The 16656-nt window shown below is 36.2% G+C and overlaps 1 protein-coding gene across 1 annotated transcript; it reads right to left on the reverse strand.

Moving 5' to 3' along the window:
- Window positions 1-226: 226 nt before the first annotated feature.
- LOC149027015 (BTB/POZ domain protein TNFAIP protein) lies at window positions 227-15900 on the reverse strand. Its single transcript, XM_089158132.1, has 10 exons — window positions 15365-15900; window positions 13973-14070; window positions 13850-13895; window positions 9478-9560; window positions 9240-9304; window positions 7220-7281; window positions 5664-5723; window positions 5493-5525; window positions 694-759; window positions 227-589 (listed from the first exon to the last, which is right to left on the reverse strand). The coding sequence occupies exons 1-10, from the start codon at window positions 15809-15811 to the stop codon at window positions 545-547; spliced, it is 1005 nt and encodes a 334-aa protein (XP_089014258.1). The 5' UTR covers window positions 15812-15900; the 3' UTR covers window positions 227-544.
- Window positions 15901-16656: the final 756 nt, after the last annotated feature.

A 16656-nucleotide genomic window follows, 5' to 3' on the forward strand; every position in this document is an offset into this window, starting at 1 on the left:
GTTCCTACGTAGCACATAGGGTTTGCATTGTGTTAAAGAGAATTGTTTATGGCCGATTAGAACCTTGTACGCAGGCGGGCACTAATCACCGTAAAGATAGTTGGGAAGTTCATTGCACCGTTAATGGTCAAGGTGGTGGAAGTTGTGAAATAGAGAAGAGATGACAGTAATCGAGCTGAAGCATGAACGGGATACAGTTCTCAATGAAATGTAACATAATAAAAATGGTGGTAGAAGCATGGAAAGAAGCCAATAATTCGGACAAATAGCAACCCACCTGAGAAGTTTCGTTTGATATGGATAAGCAAATATACAGCCTCAACCTGGTTAAACTAGTACACAACATACTTATATATACATGTGGCCTAGAGCAGCTGCATTTTGAATTTGCAGTGTGAACAGCTAGCTATGAAATGGCACTGTAATCCAGAGAGAACCTGTTTTGAACACAAAGCGCTTTCTTTAGATACCAACAAACCTGCTCATCTTTTGGCTGGCAAATGACATGCTAAATTGGTGGTGATTAGCAAGAAACTGGCCGTCCTTATCTTTCTCCTAACAACGATTCAAAGAGAGCAGACTCTTCCTCCTGTAAAAGCATAAACACCGGATCATAAACAGGAGAAAAAGTATCTGCAGTCCAGTTTCTGGAGGACTGTTTGCTGCAAGTTTAAGAGAGAAGTAATCACATACCACTAGGGCATTGAATTCTGTCTCCTCATCTATTGCACTTACGGTAGCAGGATCCTCTAAGAGATCCTGATATACATGCAAAGAAAGAAAAAGAAAAAGTAAGAAAACTGTACAAACCAAGTCTGAAGGGAAATCCTTTTTCATTTTGCTGACCATGAAGCAGAAACATTTCAAATCATAACAGTCAAAGAGTTGTGATTGTTTTTCTGTACAATAATTACTTTTGGCTACATCTTGTCGCCTTTATTTTTCTTAATGCAGTACAATTAAGCGTCCCCAGTTTTGAGTTGCCCCTCCATACTAAACTAATCTTTCCAGTGTAAACTGAAGCAGAAACTGTTTCTACGTCAGCTTATGCACACGAATATAACAATAACATCCACGAGTAAAATTGTAGACCAGCATACTATGAGAGCTTGAAAACTGGTTTAAATCCAAGGAAAGAGAACAGAAACTACATGCTTTAGAAACTCTGGCCCATTGTATGACTATGAAACTCAGTAGTTTCACATCATTATGAATGGTTGTAAGAAGTGATATATTCACCTCTGAAATGGAAAGGACTGAAACCCATTAATATCAATCATGAAAGCCGTTATTAAGTATCATACTCACCTAATTTTGAAAGGAAAACAACCACCAACCCCCCACCCCAACCCTAAATAAATAAATAACACCAAGGCATATCCCATCTCTATGCTTCTTCTTTAATTTGGACCCAAAAGAAAGCATTTAAACCTACTAGAAAAATCGATGTGGTGATTTTTTTTGTACACCCTGCATCTTTTTTACCTGCTGATTCAAGAAGGTGAGATACTAGAGTTGAAAACAGAATTATGACTGCCTTTTTTTCAGGCATTCAGCTTCTGATAAAGGAAAATCGTCCTAAACAGAAGGCTGCCCTATCAAGCCTCTAACCAGAGAACCTTTTCTCACTGCAAGGCAACTGTAAACATTCCATTTTAACTAAAATTGATAACAATAATTAATATTTGTAGATTTAATTTATTTTGGGAGCTGGGGAGAAAAGAATAGGGGTAAAAAACTAGGGAAAAAAAACCTCTCTTCAGCCTCTTAAACACACATAAATCCTAACGGGAAACAAAGGCTTAGCTAACTGCCATGCCAGTAGCACAACAGAGAGCCAAAACCATAAAAATTTGCACCTAACCCATTGCAAATATAAAATAAACCAAACACCCCAACACTTTATTAAGGTTTTTAATTTGCTACACTTATGGATTTTTACTTACTGGGATGGAACTCCTGCCCATAATGTAATAGCAGTTCCATAAAAACAGTTCTACATTAGGATAAATGATAGGCGAAGAGTAGAGTCTGGCATAAATGGTTCCTAGTTGAATGACAAACAAATCAGCAACATTCTCCAGCAGGAACAATGAAGCTTCTAGACTGTTAGGAGATCTCACACAGCACAGTAGTTTCCACAATAGAAGAAAAATTAGAATGAAAGATAAAGCAAAAAATATCTGGATTACCTAGAGTCCAGTGCTCCGAGCAGTAGCCTGCTGCCGACAACAACCTTACTTCCTTGATGCCCAAATCCCCTTTCCTCCCCCCAAATCAGCCTCCCAGCATCTCCAGCCAACTGCATAACCGCCACCCCCCCCCCTCCTTTTTTGGCTTTCCATGCGTCCCACTTCATTCATCTTTATTATTGCTTCCTCCTATTTATTCTCTTTTGTTAGAATTACTTCAACAGCAGGTCTACCGACAAGCAGCATGCCTTGCCCCATGTGTCCAAGGACTAAAATAGGAACTTCTAAATAAAAGCTAAGCCTACTCTCATAAACCTAAAATTATAAATTATATACATATATAAGGCAACCTTATATAGAAAGCAATATTGTCCTCCACACAAGTCAATATTCTGGACTGAGACTGCCTTATCAGATGCTTCATCACAGCCCCACCCCCCGCCCAAAAAAAAAATGGCATATCACCAGACCAGACTGCCTCTCACAGCAATTGCATCCCAAAACCACACTGACCCTGTTCAAACAACTACACATGGACCTATGATCTACACAAGCACACCTACTAGGGACCATTTCATACCCTTGATAACATCCAAGTGGCAATTCAGTTGGAAACCAAATTCAGTGAATATTTAGTCCATGTCATCATCCATTTCTAATTTAAATTTCATATAAATCTGACATCTCCCGTGTCATTACAAAGGTTTAATCAAAATTTGATAAGTTCACAAAGTGAATACAATAGGAACCAATGAAAAATGAAGGGAAAAACTCATACATGGTGGATCGTATGGTTGAGATAAGCCAAGGAATATAACAGATAGTTTATCAAAGAGTTTCCAAATCTACCCACAGTCAGTCTACCAAATTATCTCTTCATAGTGTTCATAAGTGGCTAAACAAATGGAAGAACTCTGAATGTTGCTGTAGCAAAAACTTTTTCCTTAACCACGATGCTTCCATCACACCTATTACTTTCAACCATGAGGTTTGGTGATTTGGCAAGCTGACCATCAAATAGACTTGGGATCCCTTTAACAGATAATCTATATAGTTTGATGACCTATCTCAACCATATGACCTACTATGTAAGAACTTCTCCACCTGATTTTTCGATGATTTGTGCTAAATTTACTTCGGTAACTTTTCAAACTTGTTTTAAACCTTGATACTAAGACAGTAAAAAGGGTACCTCAGATATATTTGAAAGTTTGAACATGAAAAGATGGTCTGGATGACATGTCCACTAAATTTGGGGCTAATCCAGAATGCCCACGAAGCAACAATCATTAGCATAGAGAACTCGCTCAATCTAATATATATGCTTTCACATGATATGCCGTTAAAAGAAACACACACAACACCCATACTAAGTGACTCAATGGCCCTTATCCACTAGCCTTTACCTTAAGTTCTTTGATCACATCACTATGTATATAGCTGTGCATGCATATAGGCAAAAATCAATGCTCTGTGATTGATATACCACAAATACAGACAAAATCCAAAATTTTTCCCCCAGCTAAATGTTTCTAAACATCCTTTTGATCATAATTTTTTTTTTTTTTTTTGGATGAATAAATAATATATTAACGAAAAAGGAACAAACAACAATGGTCTTTAGGAAGAAGACCAGAAAGAAAGGTTAGGACCCTAAGAGACAACAGTAAGCTTGTTCCTTGGGGTATCATGTCATAAGCACACCACAAGAATAAACAATGCCAAGTTATAATAGCATGGTCTCACATGATGCATAAACCATGGGATGCCACTATAAATCTATAATACATCAACGCCCCATCCTTGAGGAAGAGAACTTCATCTGACTTGCATAGGAGGTTTCTCTTACAAGGATGAAGTTCATGTACAGCTACTCCAGGAACCAACTTTATGCCTTTAATAACTAACATGTAGCAATCTGGGATTCTGGATGGGGTCCAAAATTCAGTGAACATGTTGTCCACATCATCATCAATCTATAGTTTAAATTTCAGACAGATGATATATCTTGTATCATTGTAAGCGTTTAACAATTTTGGATGGTTCAGAAAGTGAAGTCAATATGAACCCTTAAAAAAAATGAAGGGGGAGGCCTATACATGATGGGCCATATGGTTGAGAATTTAAGATAGGCCAGCAAATTGGACGAGTAACTTAGTAAATGAGTTCTCAAAAATATCCAACAGCCAATTGTCAACTTACCAAGTTATTAATCCACAAGGTTTAAAATAACAGGCTTACTATTTTAAATTTAATCTCTTTTTTATTTTATTAGGAGATATTTCCATTACATCCACCAATTTAAGCCATAAGGCAAGCTGATTTAAAAAGCTTACCATCAGACAAGACTTAAGATCCCGTCGGTGGGTCACCTGTCAAATTTGATGACCTATCTCAACCATATAGCCTACCATGTAAGGACTTTCTCCCTCAATTTCTCAACAATTTTTAGTAAGTTCATGAGTTCATCACTTATTTTAGACTTTCCAAACTTAATTTAACCATTGATAAAAAGTTAGAACACGTAAGTTCTCCACATTGGTTGAAGTTTGGACATGAATAGATGGTATAACATGTCCGCCAAATTTGGAGCCCCCCAGAAACACCATGTGAAAAAAATTTATTGGCATCATAAATATAGAACCAAAGCTGATCGAACAAATGACATAGCCACTGACTTGGCTCAGCTAAGGGCCAACATTGCCAGGTAAATTAGAACAAAACTCAATATGGAGGATCAGGGTTTGCTGGTTTTTAAGAGTTTGAGGGTGGAAATGAGTGATACATTTTGAGTGTACATAGGTCTTCGGATCTGCATCCACAAAACTGTGCCCAGTCTAATTTTGCATCTCTTTTAACCAACTCTTTCACCACATTAACATGTGCATAACCATGCATGCATGTAATGAAAAATCAATGCTCCGTACTTATTGGAATATCACAAAGAATCAATCTTAGAGATACATGACAAAGTCCAAGATTCCTCCCCTAGATAAATAATTCTAAATTCCCTCTGGATCACAAATTAGGACACACCTTAAAAACCAAAGTGATGTCACATTTATAATAGCCTGATATGCATCACATGTTGCATAAAATGCAGGATGAGTGTACAATATGCAATTAACTTGGATAAAGACAATGCATCCTGAACTTGTATGAATATTTCAACAGATATTACTAATATGGTGGGACTTTTCTTTTCTTTTGATAATTTTTCCATCCAAAAGATGATCCAGCTGGAGAAGAGTAGAAGTAAAGAGAGGGGTAAAGTTCAAATGCAAGAATGCAAATACTTACATCATCTGCAATCTGCAGTTGACCATTCTGGTCCTGCATGAACAAAAAAGAGGTTCTTCAGTTCATTTTGCTTTGTTGAGGTAAAAATATTTTAACTCCTCAAAGTAATGTTAGAAAAAGGAAGTAGTTCCCTAGATTTAGTGAACATATACTGCACAGCTGCTGACTCACCTTCACAGCAACAAACAGAAGTGGATCAGATGGCGTATAAATCATATAATGTGTGCCATCCTGCAACACAAACATCAAGAACTCAAATGCTGTCTTCCCATACATCTTAGTGCAACATATTGTACATAAATAAGCAACAGAGCAGGGTAGGGAATAAAGTTAATGAAAAAGAAGCCCCACCACAAACTTTGTTAAAACGCGCAGTCAGAAATTTAAATGCTGAACAAGTTTGTTTCACAATATTCTCTTTCAGGGTAGTGCATCACAGAAAGAGGCAAAACTGAGTTCACCAAGCGTGATTATCTTAGCATTCCATATATCATTTCAGTGATTCCCAATGGCAGGATTAGGTTGATTTTCAACCCACATTCCCTATCTAGAGGGCAACATATAGGGGAAAAGAAAGAAATGCCAACAGCATATCTCCTAACTTATAGGAAACAACAGATGTAACTCTCATGGAAAGAATAAGAAGAATCATCTTTCATATATTCCATGAAGTGAAACACATGACAATTATGTAAAAATATCAATGAAAACAAGGAATTAGAGAGTCATGGCTCCTCCACTCAGACAAGAAAAGTTAAGAGAAAATTCTCTTTATTAGGTCACTCGCCACTGAGACAAATAATAAATTTAGGCAGTCTACTTCTAAAGCAAAGAAATAGTTAAATTAACATGTACGAACAAAGAAGTTTAATCAGTGGAAGCAATAAAAATTGAATAAGGAAGTGCTGCCATACAATGTTCATTAGGACCTAAATGTAGAGATGAAGTGAGAGAAAAACCTCAACTTTAGATAGAGATTATGTAGGAAAGGGCTGCCACACAATGTCCATGAGGGTCTAAATAAAGAGGTGACATGAACCCCATGGAGTTGCTCAATTGACAAAGACGAGACCCAACTATAGAAAAAGGAAGGGGGGAGACGGAACAAGGATTTACTTGAGTTTTTTAAAAACTGGTGCACTCCTAAAGCCCCTGCTCACAGGAGGTCTCAAGTCCAAACCTCCTCTCTGTTACCTTCTCCTCTGCCTAAACTGTGAATGAAAGTACAAAAATGGGGAAAATACCTTAAACTTGCTTAAACAAAGCCAAAAGTAGGTTTCTAGTTCATTAGAACTTAATAAAAAATAAAAAATTTGATAAGTAACAGAAGTACTTAAATTCACAGCACTATAGGGTGTCACTGAAGAACAGAAATCTTAATTAATTACAAGGACTTCCTCTCTACAGACAAGTTTTTTGTTGTCCACAACAGCTTAAAGCATTTGCAGGAGGAAGTTTATTATTTTATCTGATATTAGAGATATTTTTTATTATTTTATCATTAATGTAATAATCAACAAAAGATAAGACGGGTTTGTCCAAGCCTAGCTTCTGATATGAAGGCAACTAAAATCAGATCAATCTTCAAAATCAAGGCACAAACTGCAAGTAAACCACAGAGATCACATTTCCTAGCAAGAACCTCATCATTTTGGTACCAAAGGTGAATGGTGAGAATTATTGTCATCATAATATCCAATTATAACTACCCATTCATGTTAATTTACCTGATTGAAGCATGTGATTTCTACACCTTCAGTTGGTACTCCATCAATCTCCTTTTCGTCATCTGTAGTAATTGAAAAACATTCAATTACAAACAAGTTTTAGTGATAGAAGATAATCAAAACTTAAAAGTCAACATCAATAGCATTCTATAGAATCTATACAATGCAATTCCAGGTGAAAAAACCCTAGATTTGACAGCTATGGGCCAACTCGAATTACAATAATCCACATATAGGAAGATAATGGCTGTTTGGAACTAGTGTTCCGAATCTTTTTTGGTAAAATTGATCAGGAACGGGAGTTGGGACTAATAGGTGATGAACATGGAAGAGATGGCTTTATGGGATTTCAAGAGGGAAGGAACAATGAAGGATACTTTAAGAAAGGGAGATACACTTACAAATAATAGATGGTTTTTTTTTTGGTCTTGATTGCCATTTTGAAGAGAAACTTTCTTTAACCTTCCAAACCTAATACTCGAGTGAAAGAGAATTCTAATGCAGAGAGAGACTATGGTCCAATCAACCTGAAAATTAAGGTAAGGTTCTGCACTCACCAATCTCTTAGAAGCAATCAACAACAAAAAGGGTAACCTAGATACCTAGGGAATGTCTTAACAACTATTTAGGTGCAAGTAGGGGTGTAAATGGATAACCGAAATCCGCTTCCGAATTCGCATCCGCATCCGTTTAGGGGTATCCAAATCCGTCCGATTATTAATAGGATGCGGCTATGGTATACCCCTTTCTTACCGGTTATTATCCGTCCGATAAAATTATCCAATTAAGTTACTTATTTAAACTTATTATTCTTATTTTTATAAATTTTACCTATGATATGTGACTATTTTTCTAGATTTTCTACTAAAATAGCTACCAAAGTTGCTAAATTCTTAAATTTCAAACCTAGTCCTCACAAATAAAAAGGTAATGATGTAATTAGATAGTCGAAAACTTGTATTCAATCTATATTCGTGCCCATTTAGAAGAATCTAATTAAGAAAATAATTATCCGATTATCATCCAAATCCGACAGAATCCGTCCGAGAACCGATAGGATATTATCCGAATCCGTCCGAATATAATAGGATGCGGATATGGATATACCACTATCCGATCTGAATCCGTTCCGTTTACACTCCTAGGTGCAAGCACTCCATCTAGAATGGTGCACCTACATGGGCACCTAAAAGGGCATTGCATACACATGATAGTAAATGCACCTATATTATAAACAAAATGTTTAAATGACAACTCTATAGTAGAATTTAGAAATTGGTACCTTAAGTTTATTGCCTCTGATATTATCCAAAAAGTTTAGATTAGGGTATAAAAGGGTTTCCAAAAAAATTTGGCCGCGTTTGCCTTTTGCCATTTAAACAATATCTGTGACCGTTTTGCAAATTTATTAAGGATACAAATGAAAAGACAAAACAATAGGGTTAAAAAGGAAGGTTACAAACCATTTGACACCTTAAGGGGGTGTCAATAAAAAATCCTTATCATAAAAGTTACCTCATAATATCCCCTGCATAAGTTCAAGGAACTGCAACAAGGAGGTGCAGGATTAGGTTTTGTTTGAGATTGAGACACTATGAGGGAGTAAAGACTCAGATAAAAAATTTGGATTTTGAATTTAAATTTCATCTCCCTTGAGGATTACTATACACATTTTTGTAGGAACAGCAAATCATTGAGATGTCTCAACGAGAAACTGAAAAATAAATAAACGTCAAAAAATTGGCATATCTCTAATATAACCAGTAAACTTAAGCGGAATTCATAAAATAGAAGCATCCCTCATGTTCCTAGATATGGAGCTGCTCACTGCTAAGGAGAAATTACTTACATGCCATATAAAGGGTAAATTTTGTAATTCATAATTTATCCAATTGCCTCTACTTTAAAAGTACATGATAAGCTGAATCATGCTTAACTCCACAACCGACCAAGAACAAAGGACGCCAAAACCATTTCATAACATAAAGACAATAAATAAGAAAAAGTGGAGGAATACAACCTGCACGAAATTCAAATATGTCCTCTTCTGAATAACAAAATCCACCCCGTGCCGTATAACAAAATCTGGTCGCAAAACAGAAGAAAGGAAATTAACTTCATTGAGGCTTTCAGGTAATAGAAAAACAAGCTATGAAATGAAAGATTTTAAGCAGACCAACATGATCTTTTAAAAAAAATTAAAAAGTGAGAAACTATCCATTACAAAATCAAAACTGAAGAAGGTTTAATAACTCTACCCACTGAATACTAGATGCATATGTATTTTTGCAAGTGCATAAGCAGCAGCAGGTAGAATATCCTCAACTTCCTCATCATTGACCTGCAAAACTTCAGTATAAATGGCAAAGAATGTGCAATGTTGTATATTAGATTAGTCACCTACCAATAAGCATCCTGACTGAAGAACTCTGAAATCCACCACAAGTATATCAATATAACCCATTAATATTTAGACCAGAAAGGAATTACTGTTCTTCTTAGCCATGTTTCAAGGCTTAAGGCAAAAACATGCCAGCCCACAGTCTTACATTTCTGTTACAATCAAAACAAGCAACCCTTCTTCAGGATTACACCCCCTAATGAACTGGTCAAAAGGAGCTTATTTATAAATTATAAAAAATCTGGACTTCCACTTTGTCAAATACTGTTGTGACTATTAATATCTTGTCAATAATAGAGTAAAAGTACCTAAACAATCTTATAAAAGAAAATGAAGCAAAGAATGTGAAAGGGCAATATTTTGTTAAGGTAATTTACCATTCGTCATCATATATATACTATTAAGGTCTAGGAAATCTAAAGACTTACTTTGATTATGCTTCAGGCATGAACAGATCAACAAAAAATTAATCTTTTCCATATAAAAATTTGTTTTCAAGGAAAGCTGACCCAGACCACTGATAAACATTGATCACCTAACTTGCTCATTTCAACGTTAGGGTTGGTTATATATGTATTGGGCCTTTGACTCCATGGTTTACTTTGCAATGGGTCTAAAATATGGATAGTAAGTAGAAAAACAGGATACTTCATTTATTTTTAGGTTGTTCTTGAATCAATCAATTCAAAAACAAGGATAAATATTATGTAGAGCTTGTAAATCTACAATAGGATTAACAAGGAATCCATTTTTTTCCGAAATTTTATAAGACAAGAATTTGTCAGTCTAAGGCGCGAATCGAATCTCTTCATCACACAATTGTATGAAATCTTTTAAATTTATGTTGTATGGGTACAGTACATATATCAATCAAATGAATCTCATTATGACAGGAAACAATTCAAAATGAGCAATTAGATTAAGATCACAATTCATAGCATTGACAATTCTCAAATATAAATATAGAACTTATATTAATCATTTTACCTTTCCCTAGACTTCCTAAGTCACTCTTTTTCTTCCTGAATGAGTCGCTATACACATACAAATGTACATATATTCTATAGATATAGATAGGTAAAGGTGCAAGACTTATAGTGGCTAGCGGCTAATAGTTAGTTCATCATGAACCAGTTCTCTCTGTTTTAATCCAAGTTGCAAGTAATTGTTAATAAATGTTTTTGTGAGCCTGGATCTGGACTTTCTAAGTCTTAATTTGGGTTGTTTTAGTTTCTCATCAATTTAAGTTACATAATAAGTTTAGAAATGTTTCCTTTTCAAAATAAGAGTCTTTTTTTCAGTCTTCATATGAGGTTGGAAGGGAGTATTATGGAACAAAATTTGATAAATGATATTGCTTTGTAAGTTGCTGCTGCCTCCTCTCCCTTCCATTGTGTATGATTCTTCAAGTTGGTGACTTGGTGTTTGATCCAGCTCTGATTGGATGGGGTTGACTAGTTGATTCCTTGAGATGGGAAATTGCACAATAGATTCATTAGTGGGAATTGTAGGACTAATAGACGGGGTGAGGCATGCAGTGCTCAAATAAGAGCCTTCCTTTCAACTAGGCTAAGCAATTGAAGATTACTCCCATCATCAAGGTTCTGCTTGAAATTCAGACACAAGTAAGCTGCTGCCATTGAAGGACTCAAGGACTGCAACTACAGTAAGTAAATTTTTCATTAGTGGGAATTGTAGGACTAATAGACGGGGTGAGGCATGCAGTGCTCAAATAAGAGCCTTCCTTTCAACTAGGCTGAGCAATTGAAGATTACTCCCATCATCAAGGTTCTGCTTGAAATTCAGACACAAGTAAGCTGCTGCCGTTGAAGGACTCAAGGACTGCAACTACAGTAAGTAAATTTTTCATTAGTGGGAATTGTAGGACTAATAGACGGGGTGAGGCATGCAGTGCTCAAATAAGAGCCTTCCTTTCAACTAGGCTGAGCAATTGAAGATTACTCCCATCATCAAGGTTCTGCTTGAAATTCAGACACAAGTAAGCTGCTGCCATTGAAGGACTCAAGGACTGCAACTACAGTAAGTAAATTTAATATCTCTGCACTTCTTCTCCTAACCTTCTAGAAGACCATAAGCAAGGTGTCTTTTGAGAAGAATTTAAGACAACCCACTCTAGCCACCTAAGCATCATCATATTCGCACCACAGCCTCCATCCATAAATCCTGGCCTTTGATCTACATCACTGCTCCATTCTTCTGATTCTGTAATTTTCCATTCAGTTTACATCCAACCACCAGAGCCTCACCATCATGCTAACAGACCGTTCAAATTTCATTGCAATCTGACCAGCCTAAACCCAAGAGTTTTATCCTAACAGTTTCCATGGGAAGACCCAATTTTCAGATCTCAAAATCCAAACATCAGTTCTGTCCAATATTTGGATTGAACAATGCTCCTCACCCTACTAGAACTCGATACAATCCCCAGCTCAAAATTCCAACTCTAAACCCTAAAGCCCCAACTTCCTTCTTTTTTCAAAAACTGAAAAAGCAAACCCTAATTTGCTGGAATTTAAATTCAGAATTCACAGCCTCTTCCATGAAACCCTAAACATTCACTGTCCCTCACTCACTAGTCCTAACCACACATCAACCTTAACTCTGATCTAACCCTAATCTTCAAGGGCGCGTTTGATAACGTTCTTAAAAAACGTTTTGGCGTTCTTTTGTTCTTTGGGAACGGAAGAACGGGTTAGAGGCGTTTGATAAAACGGTTTGTTCTTCTGTTCTTTAAGAACAGACCGGTCAAAAAGTGTTTGCAGAACATCAAAAAGATGTTTTTACAAAAGAACAGAAATGGAAGTGATAAAATTGGTTCAAATTGAAGCCTTAGAACAAGTTTATCAAACACTAACTTATTTTTCAACCAAAAAAAAAAACCCCAACATATTCTATTAGTGGTCTACAAATATTTTTAGAACGGATTTATCAAACGCCCATTTTCAAGCAAAGAACGGTCTTTTAGCACAGAAACATTAAAAACGGTTTTCCATAAGAACTAGTTTCTCAGAACGGCAACGTTACCAAACGCATACTAAAGGACCCCATGCCTGGTTTGGCCAACTTAAATTGGCTGTTTCATACAAAATCTAGGTTAACAGGCCCCTAGTTGATCTCCCAGTGTAGCTCCACCACCTCCTCTTGAACTAAAGCCCGATGTGACCTGTACCTAAATACCTACCTTTTGCCTTGGTCCACACAATCTAGCCAAGAAAAACCATTCAACAAACAATTACCATGAATGGACTAAATGTCAAATTAAAGAAGTTCTTCTTGATAACAACAATGAACTTTATCCCAAGTAAATGAGATTGGCTACATGGATCCTTGCCTACCAATCAGCCCTATTCAAGGTCAAATTTGAAACAAGGCTAATGCTATGCTCGTCTTTTGAATCACTTCTCCTACTGTCATTTTAGGTCTGCCCTGGCTGTTTTAGTTCATTACATCTGAGTTTAATCCCTACCCCAAACTGGAGCATCCAAAGGCCTCCATCGAACAATACCATGCTACCTCAGTTCACTTCTTGTAGCTTAATGTATCAAGCTACTCCACAATCTGCTTAAATATGATCATTCCTTATTTTGTCTGGCCTAGATTTGCCACTTAACTATTCTACAATGAAGTTATCAATATGATACTTCTTAAGTACCCCACATTCCAGACCATACTTCATAAGGAGTCGTATGAATGTCCTATCACTGAGTTTTTTTTTTTTTTTTTTTTTTTTTTTTTTGCCCAACAATCACTGAGTTGATGAGACTACTAAAACAACTGGAAGACAACAAAAATATCAACAATTAGCATCCTATTTTAATTCCACTCAAAGAGCTCCTTTATGTTGGCCAAATGATCACGAGTCATTGCCCTGCAACATGGTTATGATTTCAAGTATCACAGGCACTTTGGGTATCAAGCATTAGTCCAGTAGTTTCAATTAATATTAATAAATTATAAAGATCAACCCTGCGACTGCTGCGTCATTCCTTTTCCTGGTATAAAAATGTGTTTTAGTCAGTCCATTGTCATGAGATATTTAAACTAGATCATTTGGCCTTCAACAAAGGAAATCAAATGTGGTAAGAACTGGTTATATATCTTATCCATAACCAGAGAGAAATGTAAAGCTAAGGCTTACTGCCTATATATATAGCTTATCCATAACCAGAAATAAATTTAAGGCTAAGAGACTGGAACAAAAGTCATACTGCTGACCACCCTTCAACGTTTGTGCTTTTTAATATCTGAACAGGCCTGCAGGAGTAAGTTCCAGAATGAGAGATTTCTAACAGAATTACAAATAAGACCTGCACAAGAGGAAAATCACTTACGTGTCAACTGGGCACAATAGCATACATTCATCCCCTTGAGAACTTCTGAATACTCTTCTTATTATGCAGTCCAATGGAAAATTATTTGTTGAGTCAACCTGCCAAAATCTTTGTCAGATTACTAGGAATACAATTTTAACCAAAAAAATAAGACTGCGCATACCTTTTATACTACTTTACTTGACCTGATTATTTTGCTTCCTTCTCATCAGAAAGTGAAAATTCTACACACGTGGGAATTTATGCAAAATCACTGTTACTGGTTTTTGATGATACAGTTTCATACTTTCATGAAACAATGTTGCATGCTCATTATTATAGGATTTCTCCTTTCTAAGTGTCAATCCATAAATGATCCCTCAGAATCTTAGGTATAAGGATTGTAACACTTAAAAAAAAAAAAAAAAGTGGCATATTTTAAGGAGAAATATGCACAAATGCAAGGGAAATTTATCAGATCCATTTCCTTGTGAGAAATGGACCATCCATTTCCTTGCAGATGTGTGCCATGTGTCCCAGCATCACATCAGATGGGTGAAATCCATTTATCAGTCACATCAGTCAACTGATAAATGCATTTCACCCATCTGATGTGATGCTGGGACACATGGCACACATGGATTGTCCATTTCCTTGTTAGAAATGGACCTGATATTGGTCCCAAATGCAAGTGGCCAGACAAGGGGTTTAGTTTATGTATTTACTTGACATACACTGAAGGCCCAAAGGTGCACCAATGCTATAGATGAATAACAGGAAGAAAACATGACATGGAATTAACAAAACTAAAATGGAAAACCATTATCCTGAGACCTGTGAGTCAGTGACTGAGATATCCTAGAATCATGTCTTTACAATGAAAAACACGAGCCCCTCATCAATTTAAAAACCCAATATCCTCTGCTCAGATGTTGATCCATTTTCCAGATAAAAATAACTGATTTTGAAAGACCTCTTTTCAGCCAATTCAGGTAAGTAGTTTGAGAACGTGCCTCTCTTTCAGTTGTCATTGAGTGTAAACCAATAGATTCTAAATGAATTTTATGTTTTTCTAGGCCTATATGAAATCCGTGAGAATCTCCAACAAGTGTTTCAGCTTTATTTCCTTCTTAACGACTTGTAGCTTATTTAAGATTCTACTGGTTTCTATTAAGGATCGAAACAGTTAGAAATATTAAAAGCCATGTTAATAAAGAGGAGTCCCCTTATAATACGATGGAAACATAAGGTCTATGAGACTATGCTCATGAAAACATTTCACGACACCTCTTATCATGTCCATGTAATGAAGAGAGTCCATGAGATGTCAAACCAAGACTGAAATACACCCAATACCCAAAAATAAAAGGCTCATCAGGGTTCTAAACAAAGATAGTAAAGAAAACAACTCACAATGGTTGCAATTCGCTTGGATGAAGCCATAAGCACTTTTCCATGATCATCCAGCACGAACCCAGCGGGAGGTTTCGGAAGCGGCAAAGGTTGATACGGTTTCGAGGTAGTGCCCACCAAATCCGCAGAATCATCATCAGCGGCGTCCGCTTCATCGTCCACAGACACAGTCTTCGGAGCACCGCTCTTCTTCTTAGGCGGCGCTCGTTGTCGCTTCTTCACTGATGAACCAGTCTGCTGCTTAGCTGCTTTGCATTGTTTAACTATAGTTCTAGTGGAATTACAACTGTGGCTGCCACAGATTGAGATAGAAATCTGTAGTGTAGTGAAGGGAGAGATGGAATGCTTGAGACTCAAAGAGGAATTATCAAGGGTTTGAAGAGGTGAGCGACTGAGAAGCCATGGACGAGTACAGAAGAAATGGGAACTACTAGTGGCGAAAACCATTCTTTCTCTGTTGTCTCTTCGATGTTCTTCGCTACTTCGCTTTCTGATGCTTTGCCGCGAAGAGATGATATTTTTTTCCTTTTTGTCTGTTGTCTCGTAAATACCTTATATTTGATATCTATTTTTCACTTCCGAATTAGTAGCGGTGGGTTTCTTCAGTCCCACTCGTGTCGGTGATAAATCGGGAACAAACACCGAATCCGGACCCGATCCGAACAACTTGAATAGATTTGAATTGAATCTAATATTTGATTAAACCCTAAATATTAAAATGCCATTGTAGACTTGTAGTTCGATTTTGATGAGGGATGTTAAGGAAAACAATTCTCTGCTGCACTGTACTTTCGCACTAAATATAGGAAGATGTGATTAAATATTTAAATTTAAATTAAATAATAATAAATTTTTTTTTTTTACAACCACTTATTTGATATATAAGTGCATTGTTGTACACATTTACCCTGCACAGTAGAGGATATTTTACCTAGATAGTCAATATTTTAAATTCGATTCATAATTATATTCGATTAAGAATATTCAAATTTAAGTTTTCGATTTAAATTCAGGTTTGTTAATTTTAAGTTCAATTAAATATTTGAGAATGAGTTTAAAATCACTTTTAAATTTGGATTTTTTATCCATCCGATTACTACGAATTCAAATCTGATATTATCTGAAAATCTGATTAATTAAACAAATATGAATGTGGTTATAAGTTTACATATCCGAATTCGAACAGACAACACCTTTAATAATCAAATTCAAATTCAAATATTACTGAATTTTGATCTGCTTACATTACATTGCTGTTTGAAAGAAAAAGAAATAAAAGACAATCGAGATTT

This window comes from Hakea prostrata, chromosome 1, assembly GCF_041222555.1.
Source record: "Hakea prostrata isolate BN-2017 chromosome 1, UWA_Hpros_2, whole genome shotgun sequence".
NCBI lineage: Eukaryota > Viridiplantae > Streptophyta > Magnoliopsida > Proteales > Proteaceae > Hakea > Hakea prostrata.